Below are 18,774 nucleotides of genomic sequence, written 5' to 3' on the forward strand. Positions count from 1 at the left end.
GACTGAAGGAAGGGTAAGCCAGCCTAAATATTGCTATCTCCTGAGAGGCTCTGACAGTATCTTACTGAGAGGTTTCTTTCTTAAAGGAGGATACAAGGAGGTGTGGTCCAAATGTCGGGAGGCTCTTTCCATTTCAAATGATCCAGATTTAAGGTGGATCTCCCTACCTCAAGTGATCCAGTTACCTAAATATCCCTCACAGGTACACCCAGTGACTTGGGTTTATAGTTAATTCCAGATGTAGCCAAGTTCACAACCAAGAATAGCCATCACGATGACTTACAGAAAATTCTTTCAGCTCACTTCTTTGTACCATAGATTAATTTTTAAAGAAATGCTTATATTTAAACATACAACATTGTTTGCCAGAAGTAACAAATTCGCCAGGCGGTGGTGGCGCACGCCTTTAATCCCAGCACTTGGGAGGCAGAGGCAGGTGGATCTCCGAGTTCGAGGCCAGCCTGGTCTACAAAGTGAGTTCCAGGACAGCCAGGGCTATAGAGGGAAACCCTGTCTCGAAAAACCAAAAAAAAAAAAAAAAAAAAAAAAAAAAAAAAAAAAAAAAAAAAAAAGAAGTAACAAATTCATTAACAAAGATGTCATTCAATTTTCCAGATGGAAAGCTATCTATTTGTAAGCTCAAGGCTTTCTGTTACAGAAAGATGAGCAAGTATAGAAGAAAAGGCTAAACTCAGCCCAACAGTGGGCAGATTTCTTCATCCTGATGGAATCAGAAGGGCTGAAGATGTTTGGGAAGAGGTGGTCTCCTCTCTGTGCTTTAGTGATATTTGATGCCTCACCCTCGCCACATTGTGGCTCTCACACCCAGGGAGAGGTGGGTCCATGGTAAAAACAGGCCACAAATCCAACAAGAACTTAAATTTGCCTAATGTCAACCATGCACCATGCTCTATTCCAGAGTCACCCTTTAGCATTTCCATCTTCCTGATAACACTTCCAACTCATAATAGATATATCATTTGTATGCTGGGGTTGTATGTGTTTTGCTGGATGTGTGTGTGTGTTGCTGGATATGTGTGTGTATATGTTTTGCTGGCAGAGGGCAGCAGAGGTTGTGGGACAAGAGCAAGCTCCCGGCTCAGGCTTCTAACCTGCGAGCTGCAACCTTAAGAACAAGAACAGGGGTTTGCAGCCCCGTAGGAGGAACAACAATATGAACCAACCAGTACCCCCAGAGTTCCCAGGGACTAAACCACCAACCAAAGAATATACATGGAGGGACCCATGGCTCCATCCACATCTGTAGCAAGGATGGCCTAGTTGGACATCAATGGGAAGAAAGGCCCTTGGTCCTGACAAGGCTCAATGCCCCAGTGTAGGGGAATGCCAGGACAGGGAAGCAGGAGTGGGTGGGTTGGTGAGCAAGGGGAGGGGGTATGAGATCACGGATTTTGGGAGGGGAAACCAGGGGATAACATTTGAAATGTAAATAAAGAAAATATCTAATTAATTTTTTAAAAAAAAGAACAGGCTAGTCATAGGAAGCCTCCTCTGAGACAGAGAGAGCTGGACACCAGCCTTAGAATTCTAGAAGAAAGCAGAATAGGAACTGGGCAGAATAGGAACTGGGGCGCTTGGGAGCAGCACCTCAAAACAGCAAGGTCCTTCTCAGTTCCCAGGGGGCACCTGGGATGCCTGTAGGTTTCCTGCCTTTCAGGGGTACAGAATCTGGTTATGCCTTGTCTTAAGACCCCTCTTTTTAATTTCTAAACACTCAGTCAGGACTGGCATCTAATTCTCAGAAAATAGATTTTAAATTTTAAATTAGGCAATACATTGCACTGCTATGTCCAAGCTTCTGACAATGTGAAACATCTTCAGTACAGACATGGTTAATCCACAGACATCAAAATCATTTTACTGCCTCAAATTGTCTGAAATCATTGTTTGGGATTCAGTTTGTGGGGAGTATAGCAGAGAAAACTGTCAGAATAAAAGGGGTAAAAGCCTCAAAAAAAAAAATACTCTTTGCATGGTTAAAAAGAATGACTCAAAAATAAAAAAATAACCAGTCTGGAACTGCTCCATTTGATATTTAACTCAGGCTTTGTTAAATAAGCAGAAAAGTACACGTTGTAGGTTTGTGTGATTCCTTCTTGAAAAAATGTGATTTCTTATTTCCCCAGAGAGAAGCTTCAGGAATGCCAGCAGGCTTCTCTGGTATCAAATGTTTCCCAGTTATTGTGAGTAAATTATATTTGGATCAAAATCAGATGGATTAAACTTAAAATACCCGTGAGATTTTCAAAATGACAAGGAAATATGTCTCGTGCCCCAAAACAGCGCTGCCATGTAAGAGCCCTTTGGCAGTGTCTCTGTGATGGAACCTCAGCAGGGAATCAAAACTTACCTGAATTTTCCAGTTTCCTAAATCCAAAGTAACTCAGTAAGACTCAACTGTTGCTTGTGGCTACTGAGATAAAAGTCTGTAATCTTTGATGTCTTTAAAAATCTCTAAAGTAATTTTGATATTCAGGTAGAGAATGGGCGGGGAGGGGGTTTGGTGGAGTTGATCACTTTCAAATTTTCAGGGAGAAACCCTGGTCTTTGTTTTTAATCTGCAAAGTCTCCTGGGAACTGAAATATCAGCCAGAGAGACAAACTGTAATGAAAAGCACACTGTAATTTACCCTAGGTCAAAGTCACTATAAGGCCATGGCTTGGCTGACTCCTGGCCTACACTGCATCTCTCTCAGTGGGGGGAAGGGGGGCTGAGAATCAGACACAGCAACCTTCGCAGAAGAACCAGGCAGCAGTGAGCTGGGCTCTGACAGTCTCTAGGTACACCTGCACACATGCCAGGAACCAGTCCCCAAGCTGAGCCCTCTCCAAACTCACCACCAGAAACATCCACAGGAAGCTGCTGCCACTGTCTCCAGTTCAAAAAGGAGAAACTGAGGCAGATTCATCCAAGACTATGCTATGGGGCTATGAAGAATTGTTGCCAAGTGCCTGTTCATCCCCTCTCTCCAACTGGAGCACCCACTTCTGAGGCTGGGAGGAGAGAGTCCTGTCAGTAAAGTTCCCACCTTGAAAATGCAAAGACCTGAGTTCAATCCCAGAACCCATATTTTTTTTTTTTTTTAAAAAAAGGCCAAGCATGGTGACCATAATCTCAATGTTAGAGGGGATAGAGGCTAGAGATGGCTGGATTCCTGAGCTTGCTGGCCAGCTAGCCTAGCCTACTTGGCCATCTCCAAACCAGTAAGAGATCCTGCCTCAAACAGAAAGAAAAAGGTAGATGGACCTGATAAGTGACATCCATATACATGTGCACACACATGCACACACCTGCACACATGTACCCACACACACACATAACACAAAGAGAAATTAGGGAATCCACTTCCGAGTACCACTGCCTATATGGACTAGCCACTACATGTGGTCGTGACAAGTCCTACAGAGCAGTGAGCAGGCACTGCCTGCCAGCATTCCAGGCTGCATCTGCAGGAGAAATGAGTTGAGTACCTCCTATCTCCATACTGAGTCAAGAGAAGAAGGCGGGGCCCAGGGGAGAAGCCTGTGAGCAGCACTCAAGGAGTCAGCAATTGCAATAAATTCCGCGGCCCATATTGCTGTGTGGTCTCCACGGCAGTTACGTGACTGCTGATAAGCCTGCAAAGGTTCTGTGCGGAACTTGGTAAATCATAAAATCATCTCTTGATTCTCAATCATAAAACAATGTCTATTTTATGTTAACACGACCTTGGGGAGACTGCAGACAACTGTAGACCTTTTGGAAGATACTTTCTGCAGTCTTCCTGGGGGTAATTTCGTGCACCCACTGGTATGCTTCCATATTTGTAGAAAGACACGCCCTTGCCAAATATTAAATGCAAACCATAACACAGAGGCTAAGAGCTCAGAGATTTTTCTAAATAACAATTTGGAAAGCCAGCCATTGAGCACACATAAGCAGCTAAAATCAAGTGTCTAAAATTGGATAGCTTGCGCTACATGGGGAGCTGAAAACAGGGCACCCTGTTTGTGGTGATTCATTAGTACTAATAATTATTGACCTATGAATACAAAAAGGATTTTATTGAATAAACAACTCCCAAACACAGCATCACAGAGTCTAAGCATGGTCATTCTCACTTTCTTTTAATTCGTAGGCACTTTGTAATCTGACAAAGAGGCGCATGAGAGACCCTAGCAAACGAGTCCTCTCCAGACTTAGAAAACTAAAAATGCACATATGTGTGCAAGCTAAGTCATTGTGTAACATCAAGCTGCAGTAAGATAGTGACAAAGGACATCTCAAACAATAGAGTTGTGGGCAAAGGGGGCAGTGTAGAACATAAGAGAGGAGAACCTAGCAGGCTGGAGAACAAGAGATGCCATCACTGAGGGAAGAGCCTGCTGTAAAGGGGGGGGAATGAGAGCTGAGGAAAGGGTGTCATGGAACTAGATGTGGAGAACAGACCAGCGAGCTGCAATGACGTGTGTGTGTGTGTGTGTGTGTGTGTGTGTGTGTGTGTGTGTGTGTGTGTGTAGATGCCAGACTTAGCATCTCTGCCAATTATCATCCAACAAGCCCAAACTGCAATGCTTCCTAACCCGATGACTGAGCGTACCTGCTCATTTCCTAACTTTGGATCAGTTCATCTGGCTCTCAGTGCTCAGGCAAAGCAAGAAACTCATCAAAGCTGAACTGATTGACATTCCCTTAAAGGTGGAAAAGCAATCAAGATATAATAAATAATATTGAACAAATCCATGCCTATAGAACTCTGGACTACTGGACCCCTTTCCCATCACCAGAGTCACGTGTCTTTTCCATCTTCAAGCACTCTGAAAGACAGGAACGCAGACAGACAGTGAGCTGGGCACAGTGACTTGTCTAGGGTAACAGTCAGGTACCGTGTTAATAAGAGATTTTATGTGGTAATTATCCAACATGCAGTAGAAACGAGGGGTGCCTTGGGAGGCAGCTGTACCTCCATCCATCTCCATACTTCCCTTGGAGGCTACAGCCTGCCAATAACTTGGGTTCTACGTCCTAGCAAAGTAACATGCTCATATGGAAGGACTATCTAACACCAAGTGAGGAAATAACTGACTGCAAAGACGGGGGAGAAACCAGAATGGGTTTCTGAAACTGTAAAGGTCTTCGAAAGTCCTAAATGATAAATGCCTAAATGATAAATGCCTCAGCTCAGGCTTTTAGAATCAAAAGCTACTCTACTCAGTTCTGTCATTGTATTTCAGAAACAGGCGTAGACAACAACACCACAAACACAATCAAGCATGCATGTTTTTCAATATTGCTCCCCTAATAAAAAGATCGTAGAAGACACATAAAGGGAAGACTCCCAGGAGGATGGTGGGAGAATGGAATGACTGCAAATCAGTACTGCAAATACCTGGAGCCACAGCATGCTTAATGGCACCTTAGAGATGATCTGACCTCTTGGTGCCTAAGACTGGGGAAAGTGACGGTATTAGTAATTTTATCATTGTAATAATGCAAGAAAAAGAAACAAAGGGCATACAGATTAAAAAACATATTTCCAGATGACACATGTTATCTGTGTAGAAGTCTGTAAAAATAATTTTAAAAAAAAATCCTAGAGCTAATAAGGGAGACCAGTGAGGCTGAAGGCCCAACATCCTCAAACCCAGCATCCAAAAACTCATGTATAGCATATATGCTAACATGAATACATAAAGACCAAAATTAAAGGCACTTCAAAGAGTATGCAGAATTTAAGTTTGAACTTAACAAACACATTGAGTTCTATGCACTGGAAATAACAAAAACTGAAAACCAAGCCAAACCTGAATAAACATGAGACAAGCTGTGGCCCTAGACTGGAAGACCTGATGTAGTTATCAACTCTCTCCTAATTGATTCCTAGTTTTAATGAAATTTCTAGCACAGATTTTCTGTAGGCATGGGCAGATTACTTTAAATTTTATACAGAGAGCATAGGCCTTATATTAAACAAATTATAATAAAGTAGAAAGAACCATTCTATCCTGCATGAAAGCCATCTATAGTTATAGTAACAGAGACAGTTGGCACTGACAAAGACACACAGATCAGTGGAGAGGAATAAAAACCAACAAACAGATCCTCACAGCTATGACCATGTGGCTTGTGATAGTTACTTTTTTTTTTTTTAAACAGAATCTGGCTATGTAGCCCAGGCTGACCTGAACTATGTAGCTAGCCTAGGCTGACCTTGAACTTGTAATCCTCCTGCTCCTGCCTCCAGGATACTAGAATTATAGGCATGTGCTTCATATATATATATATATATATATATATATATATATATATATATAATATATATAATTTTGAAACAAATACAAAAACAAATCAACAGAGATGTTTTCAACAAATTCTGATATACACTTGAATATTCACGGATCAAACAAAACTGTTGAGAAAGGGAGTGCCCTGCACCCAGCCAGTCTCCCCACTGTGCTGCCTAAGGACAGACCTGGGGCCTGAGACTCTCCTACCTACACAGGCTGTGCCAGGATTCTGCTACAGCTTTCCATAATGCAAGTTCAGCATGTGCTCTTTTGTTTTGCTTGAGTAAGTGTGTCCCATGACACCTGACCAACCCTGCTATCTGTCAGCCCCTAGCAAGGGACACAGCCTTTTCACTGCAGCCTGAAAATGAAATTCTTAAACAAACTGCCCTGTGGGGGAAGCCAAGGAAGACAGACTGGCTATAGAGACATATATGTGCTCCTGGAACTGATCTTGCTATGTCTCTGCTCCATAGAATAGGGTATTATCCTACCCTATTTAACTGTTGTATTTTACTTGCTGAGCCTGATACTAACTCATAATAGGCAGTGTGTTTTTCTGGTGGTGGGCATGGTGGTGATCTTTCCTGTCTCCCAAGAAACTGGGGTTCTCACCTGAGGTTGACAGCAGGTTTACACTGTTCTACTTAACAACATAAGCCCCAACTTCAACCCCAGCCTGAAACAAAATCAAGTCAGAATGCATCATGCCTTAAATACAAATTTAAAACTAGAAAAAGTTTAGAAATGGTGCGCAGATCTTTGGGGTTGAGGCAAGGCAGAGTTCTTAGGATTGACACAAAAAGCATACACTAAACTAGAACGAATCAAAACCACAAGTCCTGCTGCAAATGGCCTTAATAGAAAGAATCCAAGGCAAGTTATAGTCTCCTGGAATGCCAACCTTCTCACATGGCAGTATGATGTCATCTACACACATGTCAAGCTGCATTCCCAGCACCCTGGGATGCAAGTGGCTCATGGGCCACAGTTTTGAACATGCCTGGTAGAGGAAAACATATGCAAAAGCCACCTATATGACAAAGAACTAATAACTTAGAATACATTCCCAAGCAAAAAAAAATTACCCAGTAAGGAATGCTCAATACTGAACCAAAGACATGTCACTGAAGTCAATCTATAAATGACAATTTCTAATCTTCTGTAAACAGTGAACAATAACATCTTTTTCTGCCTGATACAGAAGCAAATCCATGTAGCTTCCTAGAAGGGCCATAAATCTAGAGGAGGAAAAGGAAGAAGAGGGTGAAGAGAAGGAAGAGAAGGGAGGGGAGGAAGATGAGAATTTTGTTTTCTTTTGTCTATAATGGAGTCTATACCACTGCTTTTGCATTCAGCCAGCTGTCCCTGAACAAAGCTTCCCCTGTGGAATCTTCAGCTATCGGCATGTGGTAGTCCTAGGTCTGTACAGCCTCTGTGCCTCAAGTCCACCTTGTCTTACTGCTATGTCAGTGTAGTCACTAAAATGCTTCATCAGGTCATCTCCAACATTACTACAGTCAGCCTTTGCTATTGTATAGTGTGAATTTAACAAACTCATTCAAGAAAGTTAGAGGATCAGAAATAAACCACACTCTGATTCTCTAGATACACCCCCAGAAAACCAAGAGAAATATAAGGAACCAAGCCAGGCATGGTGACTCGTGGATTGGTTCCAATGAACCAATTAATTAATTAGTCTAGCCCCCAAACTTGGAAACCTGGTGTGTTCAAGCACTGAAAGTCCTTGTCCCCAATAGGTTTTTGATTGATCAATAAAGAGCCAATAGCCAATGGCTGGGCAAGCAGACTGAGGTGGGACTTCGCCACGCACACTTTGCGTGAGGGCAGTATTTGAGGCGTAAACTTCAAGAAAAGTCAGTCTCCTGCCTCCTCATTGTCGCCTGGCACCCCAAACTCAGAGGTAGCCCAGATATGTCCTCGTACTTGTGTGCTAGTGCCCACCAAGATATCATTTCTTAACAGCTAGAAAAAGAAAATTCGGACATTGCTCTCTGACCTTCACCAATGTTCCAACGTCCTAGTTAAACCCTGGCTTGGAATGTTAAGCCATTCTAACTAATTGCCTCCAGCTTTGTGGGTAGGGCACTGAAGCTCACAGAAAGAGAGACTTATCCCAGGACAAGGTCAAGTAAAATCCTCCTTCTCAGTCATGAATACAGCTGAACCACTCCTAGGAGTTAGCAAGAGACTGTCTCTACTTCCCCAAAAGATTAGCATAGTGGGTGTTTTACCTAGGATGGGTGGGACCTTAATCTGAGAGTGTGTGTGTGAGAGACAGTCTGCACTCAGCATTCTAGATGCAGCAGTCTGCATTCAGACTCACTCGCACTCGGGACTAGAACCAGAACTTAGGTGGCAGTCTGTAGCCCCCCGGGCCCAGAGCACTTGGGCCCAGGGGGTGCAGCACCAGTCGAGATTCAAGAGATTGAGCATTCGAGATTCGAGCATTCAACATTGAAGATTCGAGCATTCAGCATTGAGGATTCAAGTCTTTACCCTCCTGGCTGGCGCACCTGCAGCCTCTTGGGACTCTGTCTGGGACCATGTAGCCCGAACATACTCGGAGCCCAGGGGTGCTGCACCAGTCCATAGGAGATGGCTGCTGTTTTAGACCTAGTGTGTTTTAGGTGGCCTCAGATGTACCTCGACTACTGAGCTGCCAGATTTTTCATTTCTCTTTTGCAATGATTGTAAAAGCCTCATGTCATTTTTAAAGAAATACACTCAGATCTTACACCACTCGTGTCAAGTCTGTTTGTCAAAGCCGAATCCTGTGCACACCTGGCCAGAACCCATCGTCCCTCGGAACAAGGGACCCCGTAAGAAACCCCAGTCCGTGGCAGGACTTTTAGATTTGTGTGGGCTAGGGACTGGGAGAAAGGAAGACAGAATCACCATGACTCGGAGGAAAAGGATGGGATATAAGAGCTGCAGGAGAGAAAGCCAGCCAGCCATGTAAGAATTAGTTGAGCTTGGGGTAGCAGGAGGTTTCAGAGTCTCAGGAGCACTAGAGGGGAGTGTTAACTAGCAGGGGAAGGTTTAGAGGTGCCCAGTCTTTGAGCAAGTCACAGCATGTCAAAAATTAACTGGGGTGTGTGTGTGTGTGTGTGTGTGTGTGTGTGTGTGTGTGTGCCTTTTATTTGCAAATCCAGATTGCTCCTAGGTGTGTACCCATGTGCAGCCTGCCAGGAGCCAAAGCAGTGTAGCTAAATTTGCCACTACAGTGGCTCATGCCTATAATCCCAGTACTGGGGAGGCAGAGGCAGGAGGATCTCTTTGACTACCCTGAGCTACACAGTAAGTCTGAGGTCAGTCTAGGCAACAAGTAGACTGACCCCACCACCAAAATTAAATAAATATAAAAAGAGAGGAGAGAAGAAAAGAAGTCCTGGTAGGGAGGTTATAGAAGGCCCATGTCTTCCTCAGGCTGGTAACAACTTTGTTGCATTTCATAGCAAGCCCAGCTTACAAAGGAGTTCCTGACCCCATACTAAGTATCATAAGCTAATATTGTCATACATCTTACCAAAGGGAAAGTGTTTGCATAGAGCATCCAGTAAGTCGGTAGCTGGAAGCCAAAGGTCTGTTTCTGCCAGCAGGGCACTGTCAGCAGCCTAGGGGCTCAGCAAATGTCTAAGACGGAATGCAAAACACGGGGCAGAAAGGCTATTCTGCTCCACAAAGAGAAACAGCAGAAGTAAGAGAGATGGACAGCAGACACGTACAGCCCCTCCTGTGAAAGGGAATGTGGGTTCTGTTACTGAGTGTGGAGTCACAGCAGCACCCACATATCCTGTTACAGCAAGACCTGCACATCCCATGAGTGTTGGGAAATGGAAAAGCATTGTTCACATGATGCCATGTGGACTTCTGGAGCCACCAAAGGAGGGTGGCTGATGCCATGAAACAGCCAGGCATGGGGAAAAGACGAGAAAGCAGAGGACAGGGAAGGGCGATGTAGCCACACTCCCAGCCTCTTACCACCGTTTAGATTGAAACATGACAAGGAGATGAGCACACAACAAGAAGACTGACCCACAGTGTGCTGATACCCTGTGCTCACTGGGAATCCCACAGTGCTCAACTTCTCTATCAGCATGGAAGAGTCTGTCCCATGAAGCCAAGCCTGGGCTAGGGAAGGGGATGTGGAAGCCAATAAATGCCATTGTGTCACAGGGAAAGTGGCATGGTCCACTCCTACTGGGGATATTTCCCCCTAGCTGCAGAAATTCCATGTTCCTAGTAATGTTTTCAGAAGTGATGTAAAATCTAGTACCACGGAGCTCAGCAACTTGACACCTTGTCGGTCCAGACTTTTTTCAGTCCAGTTTTCAACATGGCTTATTGTGGCAGGTGTAAGCATACAAGCATAACATGTATGTGTAGGTCCAGCTGCAGGCGTGTGCATGTGCATGTGGGGGCCAGAGGACATGAGTGTACAAGCATAGTGTGTATGTGCAGGTGTAGCTGCAGGTGTGTGCATGTGCATGTGAGGACCAGAGGACAGCATCAACATCATCAGATGGATTCCTCTATCATCTCCATCTTGTTTTGGGGAACAGAATATTTCACTAAACATGGAGTTCATTGATTGGCTACCCTGATGGTCTACAAGCCCTCAGGGTCCTCCTGTATCCACTTCTCAAGTGCTGGGATTACATGTGTGCAAAGCCACATTCAACTTTTCACACCGGTGTGGGGGGGATCTGAACTCATGCCCTCATGCTTGTATAGCAAGCACCTTACCCACTGAGCCACATCCTCAGCCTTCACTGTACCGTTTCTTGACTACCTGCTAGTCACAACAAATGATATATCTCATGCATGTGCTTATTATACCACACACTGTTCCCGTTGGCCCTCACACACAGCATGCTATCCAACAAATAATCGTTGTCCCAGGTCCCAGCAGTTATACAACCCCTGCCACTGAGCAGTTCACTGTCTAGTGCTACAAGTCACACACCGTGGCTACAGTGAGTCTCTGACCCAGAAGGAACTTACGAGGGAGAAAGCTGGAAGAGCATCTTCAAGAAGATTTATAACACCCCTCCCCACCCTCACCACACACTGGCACCCCAGGACCACCTCCTGCAGAATCCAGTATTCTAGCCATCATTGGATGTTTCAAATAGCTCAGGATGGCAGGGCCAGAGAGGGGCTTTCCAAGGGAAAGGGGCCAATCACCTACTGGAAGGCCTTGGGTCCTGTTGGGAACACCTCAGCAGAGACGCCTCCTCCATGCTGTGCTTGCTAAGCTTGCTACCTCCTCAAACCTGTGCCTGCCTACCGCCTCTTCCCCATCCACATTCAGGAGACAAAGTTGTCCTCACCCTCCCTTCTCCCATGATTTCCCCTAGCCCCACGTCAAACAGAGATGTAGCTTCAGGCCCATCTGGTAGTGCTGAGCACACACATATACATACATATAGACACACACCCATAAACACACACACACATACATACACATACATACACATACACACATATACATACACACACACACACGCACACAAGCACATACACACATGTACATACACATTCACACACATATATGCGCATGCACATGCACACATACACACACATATACACACACGTATACACACATACACACACATGCACGGATGCACACACACATAGGCACACACACACATACATACACACATGCACACACATACAGTCACACACACATACACACATATACATACACACACACACACGCACACAAGCACATACACACACGTACACACACATTCACACACATATATGCGCATGCACATGCACACATACACACATATACACACACATATACACACATACACACACATGCACGGATGCACACACACATAGGCACACACACACATACATACACACATGCACACACATACAGTCACACACACATACACACACACATGCACGCACACACACGTATACATACACACACGCACAGACACACAAATGTACACACACACATGCACATACACACACATGCACACACATACAGTCACACACACATACACACACATATGCACATAAACACATACACACTCACACACATATACACATACACGCACACACAGACATGCACACATACACATGCACACACACACATACATATACACATGCAAACATACATACGCACATACAGACATACACAAATGTACAGGCACGCACACACATACACACATACATGCACGCACATACACACTCACACACACACACACACACATACACACACACACACACACACACACCTGCTGTAGGAACTTAGAAAGTCTCTGCTCAGGGTTCAGAGATGGAGGAACCTACCCTTTATCCTGGCCAACGTAAAGCTTACCATAAGTAAGTGTAAAGAAACTGACTCAAACCCACCACCACGAGTGCTGGAGCCACAACTTAGAGCACAGACGAGACAAAGAATTGGCTGCACTGGCATCTTTACAACCCAGTGCTCACATGATGGGCACATGGAAAGGCCACCTTTTCTGTCTTTATTTTCAGACATTAACCATTCTCTGCCCGGTATCTCTAAGTCTGTATTACTGAGTGTCTGGTGTGGGCACCCTCCTTTAGAATGTATGATAGACCTGAGCAGGGATCACGGGACTCCCTCCAGGAGTGACACACAGCCTCTCTCTCCAGGAGCTCATTACTGCATAGAAAGATAAGGCACAGATTTGTTAACTGGGCAGCAGAACATCTAAGTAGCAATGAAAGAGTCGATGGGCAAGAGTCTGAAGTAGCTCACAAGGGTCTGTCCAGTGGAGATGAAAGCGTCACTTCAGCCCTTGGGAGGAGGGGCTGGTTTACAGGAGGAACGGAATTCAAGCCAGGCAAATTTTGAAGAAAGAGTAAAACAAGGAAGAGTGGGAAATATAACACTTTACCTATGCAAGCATTTAATGAAGAAATAAATCAAAAGATCAGAGTGGAAATCCACAAGGATATGATCACGTGGGCGACTGCAGAGGCGGAACACTGAATCCTGTCAGGCAGAAGATGGGCTCCGTGGGGGCCTGGTGGGAAAAGAGGCAGGGGAGGGAGGTAAAGATCAGAAGGTGGGAGGTGGGAAATGCCTTTCCCCAGCGGGGGCGGCAGCGAAACAGAAGGTTCTGGAAGAGAGCAGAAAACAATCTAAGAGCTCTGGGCAGGATGCGAGAAGAAAAATAACAGTTCTGCGTCCTACAATTTAGAAATTAATCACACACTAGGGAATTTTTTTTAAAAAGGAGAACAGCTTCCTATCGTTTTCTTTTTTAAAAATCTATGTACACCAGTCACATAAAAGAAACACATAATGCCTTCTACACCACGGTGGAAGGAATCCGTCCCCAAAGGTCCTTCCTTTGTATAAATCATGCCACCACAATCGACGCTTCAATAAAAATGAATATTTATGAAATGTAAAATGACTTGGATTAACTTATTCCAATTTCACCCTCTAAATTTAGAGTTGTTTTTTTTTTTTTAAATCACGCCAAAATGTAGATTTTGATTACAAAAGCAAGTTGGGGGAATATATATACTTGACAAGAAAAAGAGAGCAATTTTTTTTAAGTTGAAGTATGACAAAGGATGACAGAAAGGTGGCTGGTTGGACTAAAAACAGCAGAGGCTATTTTCAAAGTAGCTGTTTAATTCAACAACAAAGCCACATTAGACAAAGCAAGTTGTTTAAAACAACACAAAGTGTAAAGCAGCAACAGCCAACCATCCACATCTCATGGCACAGCCCAAATCCACCAGCCTTTTCTCTCTCGGCTGCCCCTTCCCTGCTTCATCAGGCGTAAAGACTGGTAGCTTGCTCCTTGTCCACACAGAAGTCAGCAAGCTGATCTGACCTGGCCTTTGCAGCTCCTGCATCTTGGCAATCTCTCTGTTCCTAGAGATGCCCCATCTTTTCTGCCTGCATGCTGCACCCTTAAGGCTGACCCATCATTCATTTAACTAGTCCCTGTTGATGGGCACCTGTGACGCTTCCAATCTCCCTGCTGCAGATGAAGCTCCAGCCAACAGCCTGGTGCAGTCCTCATTTGGCATGTGTGTGAGCAAATCTGGAAGGCAAATTCCCAGAAATTGAATTCCTGAGTTCGAAGGTAAATGTGCATTTAAATTTTTGGTAGATGCAGCCAAGTTCCTTTCCATAAGAGTGGAGCCGGCTGACACCATCTAACAACACACAAGAGTGCATGCCTGCCTCTCCCTCTCTCTCTCTTTCCCTCTCCCCCCCTTCTCTCTCTCTCTCTTTCTCTCTCTCTCTCCCCCTCTCTCTTTCTCCCCATCTCTCTCTCCCTCTCTTTCCCTCCTCCCCCCCAGAATGGATCATTGTTTCTGGATTTTTGCCAATCTGAAAAAGGGAAACTGATATTTGCATTTTCCTCACTGAGTGAACTTGAACATTTTATGTGTTTAAAAATCAACTATACTTTCCTTGGGGATGAAAGGTTCTAAACCTGTGCCTGATTTGTAATCACTGTGGCATATTTCCTACAAAATTCTAGATGCTTCTCATCTACTGGGGAGACTAGTCCTTGCCTTTTGGTACATGTTGCTGTGCCTAGGCTGTTCTTCTGACTTTGTCTGTGTGATTTTAAAAAAAAAAAAATTAATGTGTATGGGTGTTTTATCTGCATGTAAGTCTATGCACTGTGCACATGCAGTGCCCCTAGATGCCCAAAGAAGGTGTCAGATCCCTTGGAACTGGAGTTGTAAATGGTAGTAAGTCAACAAGTAAGTGCTGGGAACTGAACTCGGGTCCACTGGAAGAACAGCACGTGCTCTTAGTTACTAAGTCATCTCTCCAGCCCCACACTGACTTTTAATATAATCTAATGACCAGTCTCTTGATTTTCTAGCTGTGGATGCAAAGGCCTTCCTCACACTACAATTATAAAGAAATTTTCCTTTTCTCACTTCATTTTTTTGCTCTTAACTGAAGAGAGCTCACATGGTATTATATGCTGGTAATTCTGGCATTCAGGAGACTGCAGCAGGAAGACTGAGAGTTCAAAGCTATCGTGGGTTACACAGTGAGTTCAAAACCAACCTGGGATGCATAGTAAAACTATATCAAAAGCAACATATACGCATGCATTCATACATACAACATAGGAAGAATGGTTATATCAGAAACTCTAGAACACAGTGCATCTGCCAGGCCCACTGTGTGACCTTGGATACATTATCTGACCTCCTTGGCTTGTATCCACATCCATAATGGGGATAATGATGGTTAATGCATCATTGCATTGTTGTGGAAATTAAATGTATTAATGTAGTTTCCTATGGTGCCTTTGTGCATAATACACCAATAAGTGTGGGCTATTACCATCCTGTCTGCCTGGGATTTAACTTTTTTTAAGGTGTGATGACTAGGAATGGCATCAGTCTAACCACACATGTCTCCCTAGCTGTCCTATACCAAATTCCCCACAACCCTGAGATGCTGCCTTGACAGACATCATATTCCTGATTCTTATTGCTTTGTTTACACATCACTAATCAGTCTGACATGCTACCATGGAAGCAGGAACCAGTTATCCAAGCCTGCTCCTGTTTCCATCCGTTCCAGGTAGCCCAGAGGAAAGAAAGATTAAAAAAGGTTTGAAGGTTTGAATCTTGCCTTCTTGCAAAATATAAATCTGCCATCAGGCTGCAGCTGATAAAAGGGCACAGCCATCTTACAGAATACAAAGAAGGAAAGTCTGAAGCCGAGATGACCAGTTTAGCTCCAAAAGCATTCGATGACAGTGCACGCCTGGGACCAGGCAAAGCAATCCTAAACAGGTGGGCCTTGTCATCCTAAACTGGCCACGGGGCTCTTGAGAGAATGGGGTGAAGGTAACAACAGAATTAAGGGATGATACAGAGGCATGAGGAGGGCGGAGGCTGCAATGGAGAAGAATGTAACTTTCAAACTCCGAATATGAAGACTTTCATATTCACCATGGTCACCAAAACTCCTAAGACACAGTGAGGCACAGTGTTGCTGGAGCCAAAGGCAACGGCAAGCAACTTCTCTAGCCTCCCTTGCTCTCAGTTACTTCAGATCCCTCCCTACCAGAGACCTGCCAGCCTGCCATGTGACTGGGAGACATGATACAAGATGGCTGCCCGTGCTCCCCTTATACTTGACTTAAAAAAAAAAATCATTAAGTTTGGAAGTTGTGCAGCTGCGTAACTTCTCAGAAGTCTCCCTCCATCTTTGCTGCAGATAACCCCGGGGATGTGTTGTCTGTGACTGTCACCGTATTTATGGTTCTAAGAAAACTCAGCGTCGAAACCCCCAGGTTGTATTCAACCGTATTTCTGCTTTGCACTTAAGGAATGTTTGAACTGAGCAGCACAAGGTTAATGGCTTAGCAACATCTCCTAGCCTCTTCTTTTCCCCTCTCAAGTCTGAAGAGATCAAGATAAGATATTTCTACTGTCCACAGAAGTATCCAGTAGCCTTGTTATTATAGGTCAGGTCAACTGGTCACCAGCCACCAGGTTTATGATGCCCCACTCCAAACTAAAGAGATACCTAGAAGCCTACAGTTATTTGTCAGCTCCTCACATAAACCTGTCTCCCTAACCCTCTCTGATGAAAGATAAAAGAAGCCTGAAAAACCAGTTTGCCAAATAAATCATCTTCTTTGTCCCCAAACACTCTTTTCAAAATATCCAGATCCCTTTCCAAGTGGAAAGTACATGAACTTGAATTCTGTACTGGGGACAGTGAGAGCCTTTCAAGGATGAATATTCCTAAGAAGTGGAGACTAGAAATATTACAATGGGGCTGACAAGGTAAAAGGGCAACAAGAGCTATAATCTGATTCAACTCCTGGGTCCTAAATGGTGCAAGGAGAAAACTGAGTCAGGTGATCAGCTGATCCTCCCACGTGCACCTGGGGCTTAAGGGAGCAGGCAGACACCTCCTAGAAGCCTCATCCATTGTACAAGAAGTTCCTGCAAACGGGGGTGGGGGTGGGAGGAGACAACTCAGCATGCCCTTGAAATAACTACAAACTGGGGAGATTCTTGCAACCAGCTCTGTCCTAAAAATTTCACTTCAAAAACCGAAGTTTGCAACGTTAGGTCTGCCTCCAGCGCTTCTGCGAACAGGCACCGCTAGACGCTCCTAGAGGCCTAGGTGAGAAGGAAGACTAAGGCTGGGCTCCCACAATACTTTACTAGCCCTAAATACGGAGCTGCAGACTTTGGGTAGATCCCAAAGCTAGAGTCTTTCAGAGCGAGACTCAAACAAAGAGAAGCACGCAGGCAGGAGACTGCCCCGCTGAGCTCCCGCCCCTCCAGGGCTGGTGGGGAGAGAGAAGGTGGGGGCGCTGCTTCTTCGCGCACGCGCAGACCCCGACTTGGGACCCACCCGCGGCCCCGCACGTCTTCTTCCGGGAGGGCGCTGTGCGCAGGCTCCAGGCGCATGCTCAGCAGCCTTACCTGCTACGGGGATCGGCTCGCTGCGTCCCGGCAAGGCTTCCTCCGCACGGACGACTTTCGATGCTGAGTCTCCCATTCTCCTTACCGAGAGGGAGCTGGAGAGGAGCTGGAGAGCCCTTCTGGAGGCAGAGAGCATGGGCGTCGTGTCCGTCTCGCGGGGCAGACCTCCAGGCCTGGCTGTCTCTGAGGGACAAAGTTCCCAGAGTACGTGAAGCGGCACGGGCCAAAATTTATGCTGGCTGGGCACCACCGCGGGATGTTAGAGTTCCTGCCGTTTCCCCACCTCCGCTGCCAGGGTTCCGAGTGCGATGTACTCACTCAACCGCAAAGTAGAAAAGGGAAATCAATGTGCATAAAAAGGCAGCGAGCTAGAAGAAAGACCTATAAGAGGATGGATAGATGGACAGCTAGGAAATTTGTCTGTTTCTGTCGGAACCATTTTGATAAGTCAAATCGATCCAAAGTGAAACCAAAGCACAATTCTCAACACCACAAAGGATCACGTACTCAACGTGATATATTATATATATAGTGTGTGTGTGTGTGTGTAAATGCATTCTTCAGCCCATCTCACAGCTCATAAAATAAACAATGCAGGCACAAATACATTGTTAAACGCTGTTTATGTGAAGTTAATGATGTAGTTGGACCAGACTTACTTCTAAAATTGAGAGAATATCCCTAAACCGAATCTCCAGCCTTAAGTCTTTAGGTGGCTAAGACCAGATGAATGATTTGAGAGGTCGTCTATGAGATTTTGGTTTACACACTGCCAAAATGGGCGGATAGTCTCACATGAAGGAAGGAACTGAGGCTTAGCACCCATAGGGATTTGAAGCTTTGAACCTAAGCCTCTCTGTGGGTTTAGTTACCACTCTGTGTTCATGTAGGACTGTAATATAAGGACTAGGATTAGCATACTGCATAGAATGTTGCCAGACACAACGTTCAACAGATTAAGGTGTTTACCTTATAATGTACAAGTCCCCTGGGCCAACTTGTCTCAACAGTTTACTTTGGGCT

General features: G+C 44.9%; 1 protein-coding gene across 1 annotated transcript in view; it reads right to left on the reverse strand.

Annotated features, from left to right (window-relative positions):
* Msra (methionine sulfoxide reductase A) overlaps positions 1-18,187 on the reverse strand; it is a 334,772-nt gene extending 316,585 nt beyond the window's left edge. The window contains exon 1 of the mRNA XM_031361169.1: positions 17,752-18,187. Within this exon, the coding sequence (XP_031217029.1) occupies positions 17,752-17,887 (136 nt within the window). The 5' untranslated portion in view covers positions 17,888-18,187. The remainder of the gene's footprint in view (positions 1-17,751) is intronic.
* Between the last annotated feature and the right edge of the window lie 587 nt (positions 18,188-18,774).

Source organism: Mastomys coucha, unplaced genomic scaffold (genome assembly GCF_008632895.1).
Source record: "Mastomys coucha isolate ucsf_1 unplaced genomic scaffold, UCSF_Mcou_1 pScaffold9, whole genome shotgun sequence".
Lineage (NCBI taxonomy): Eukaryota > Metazoa > Chordata > Mammalia > Rodentia > Muridae > Mastomys > Mastomys coucha.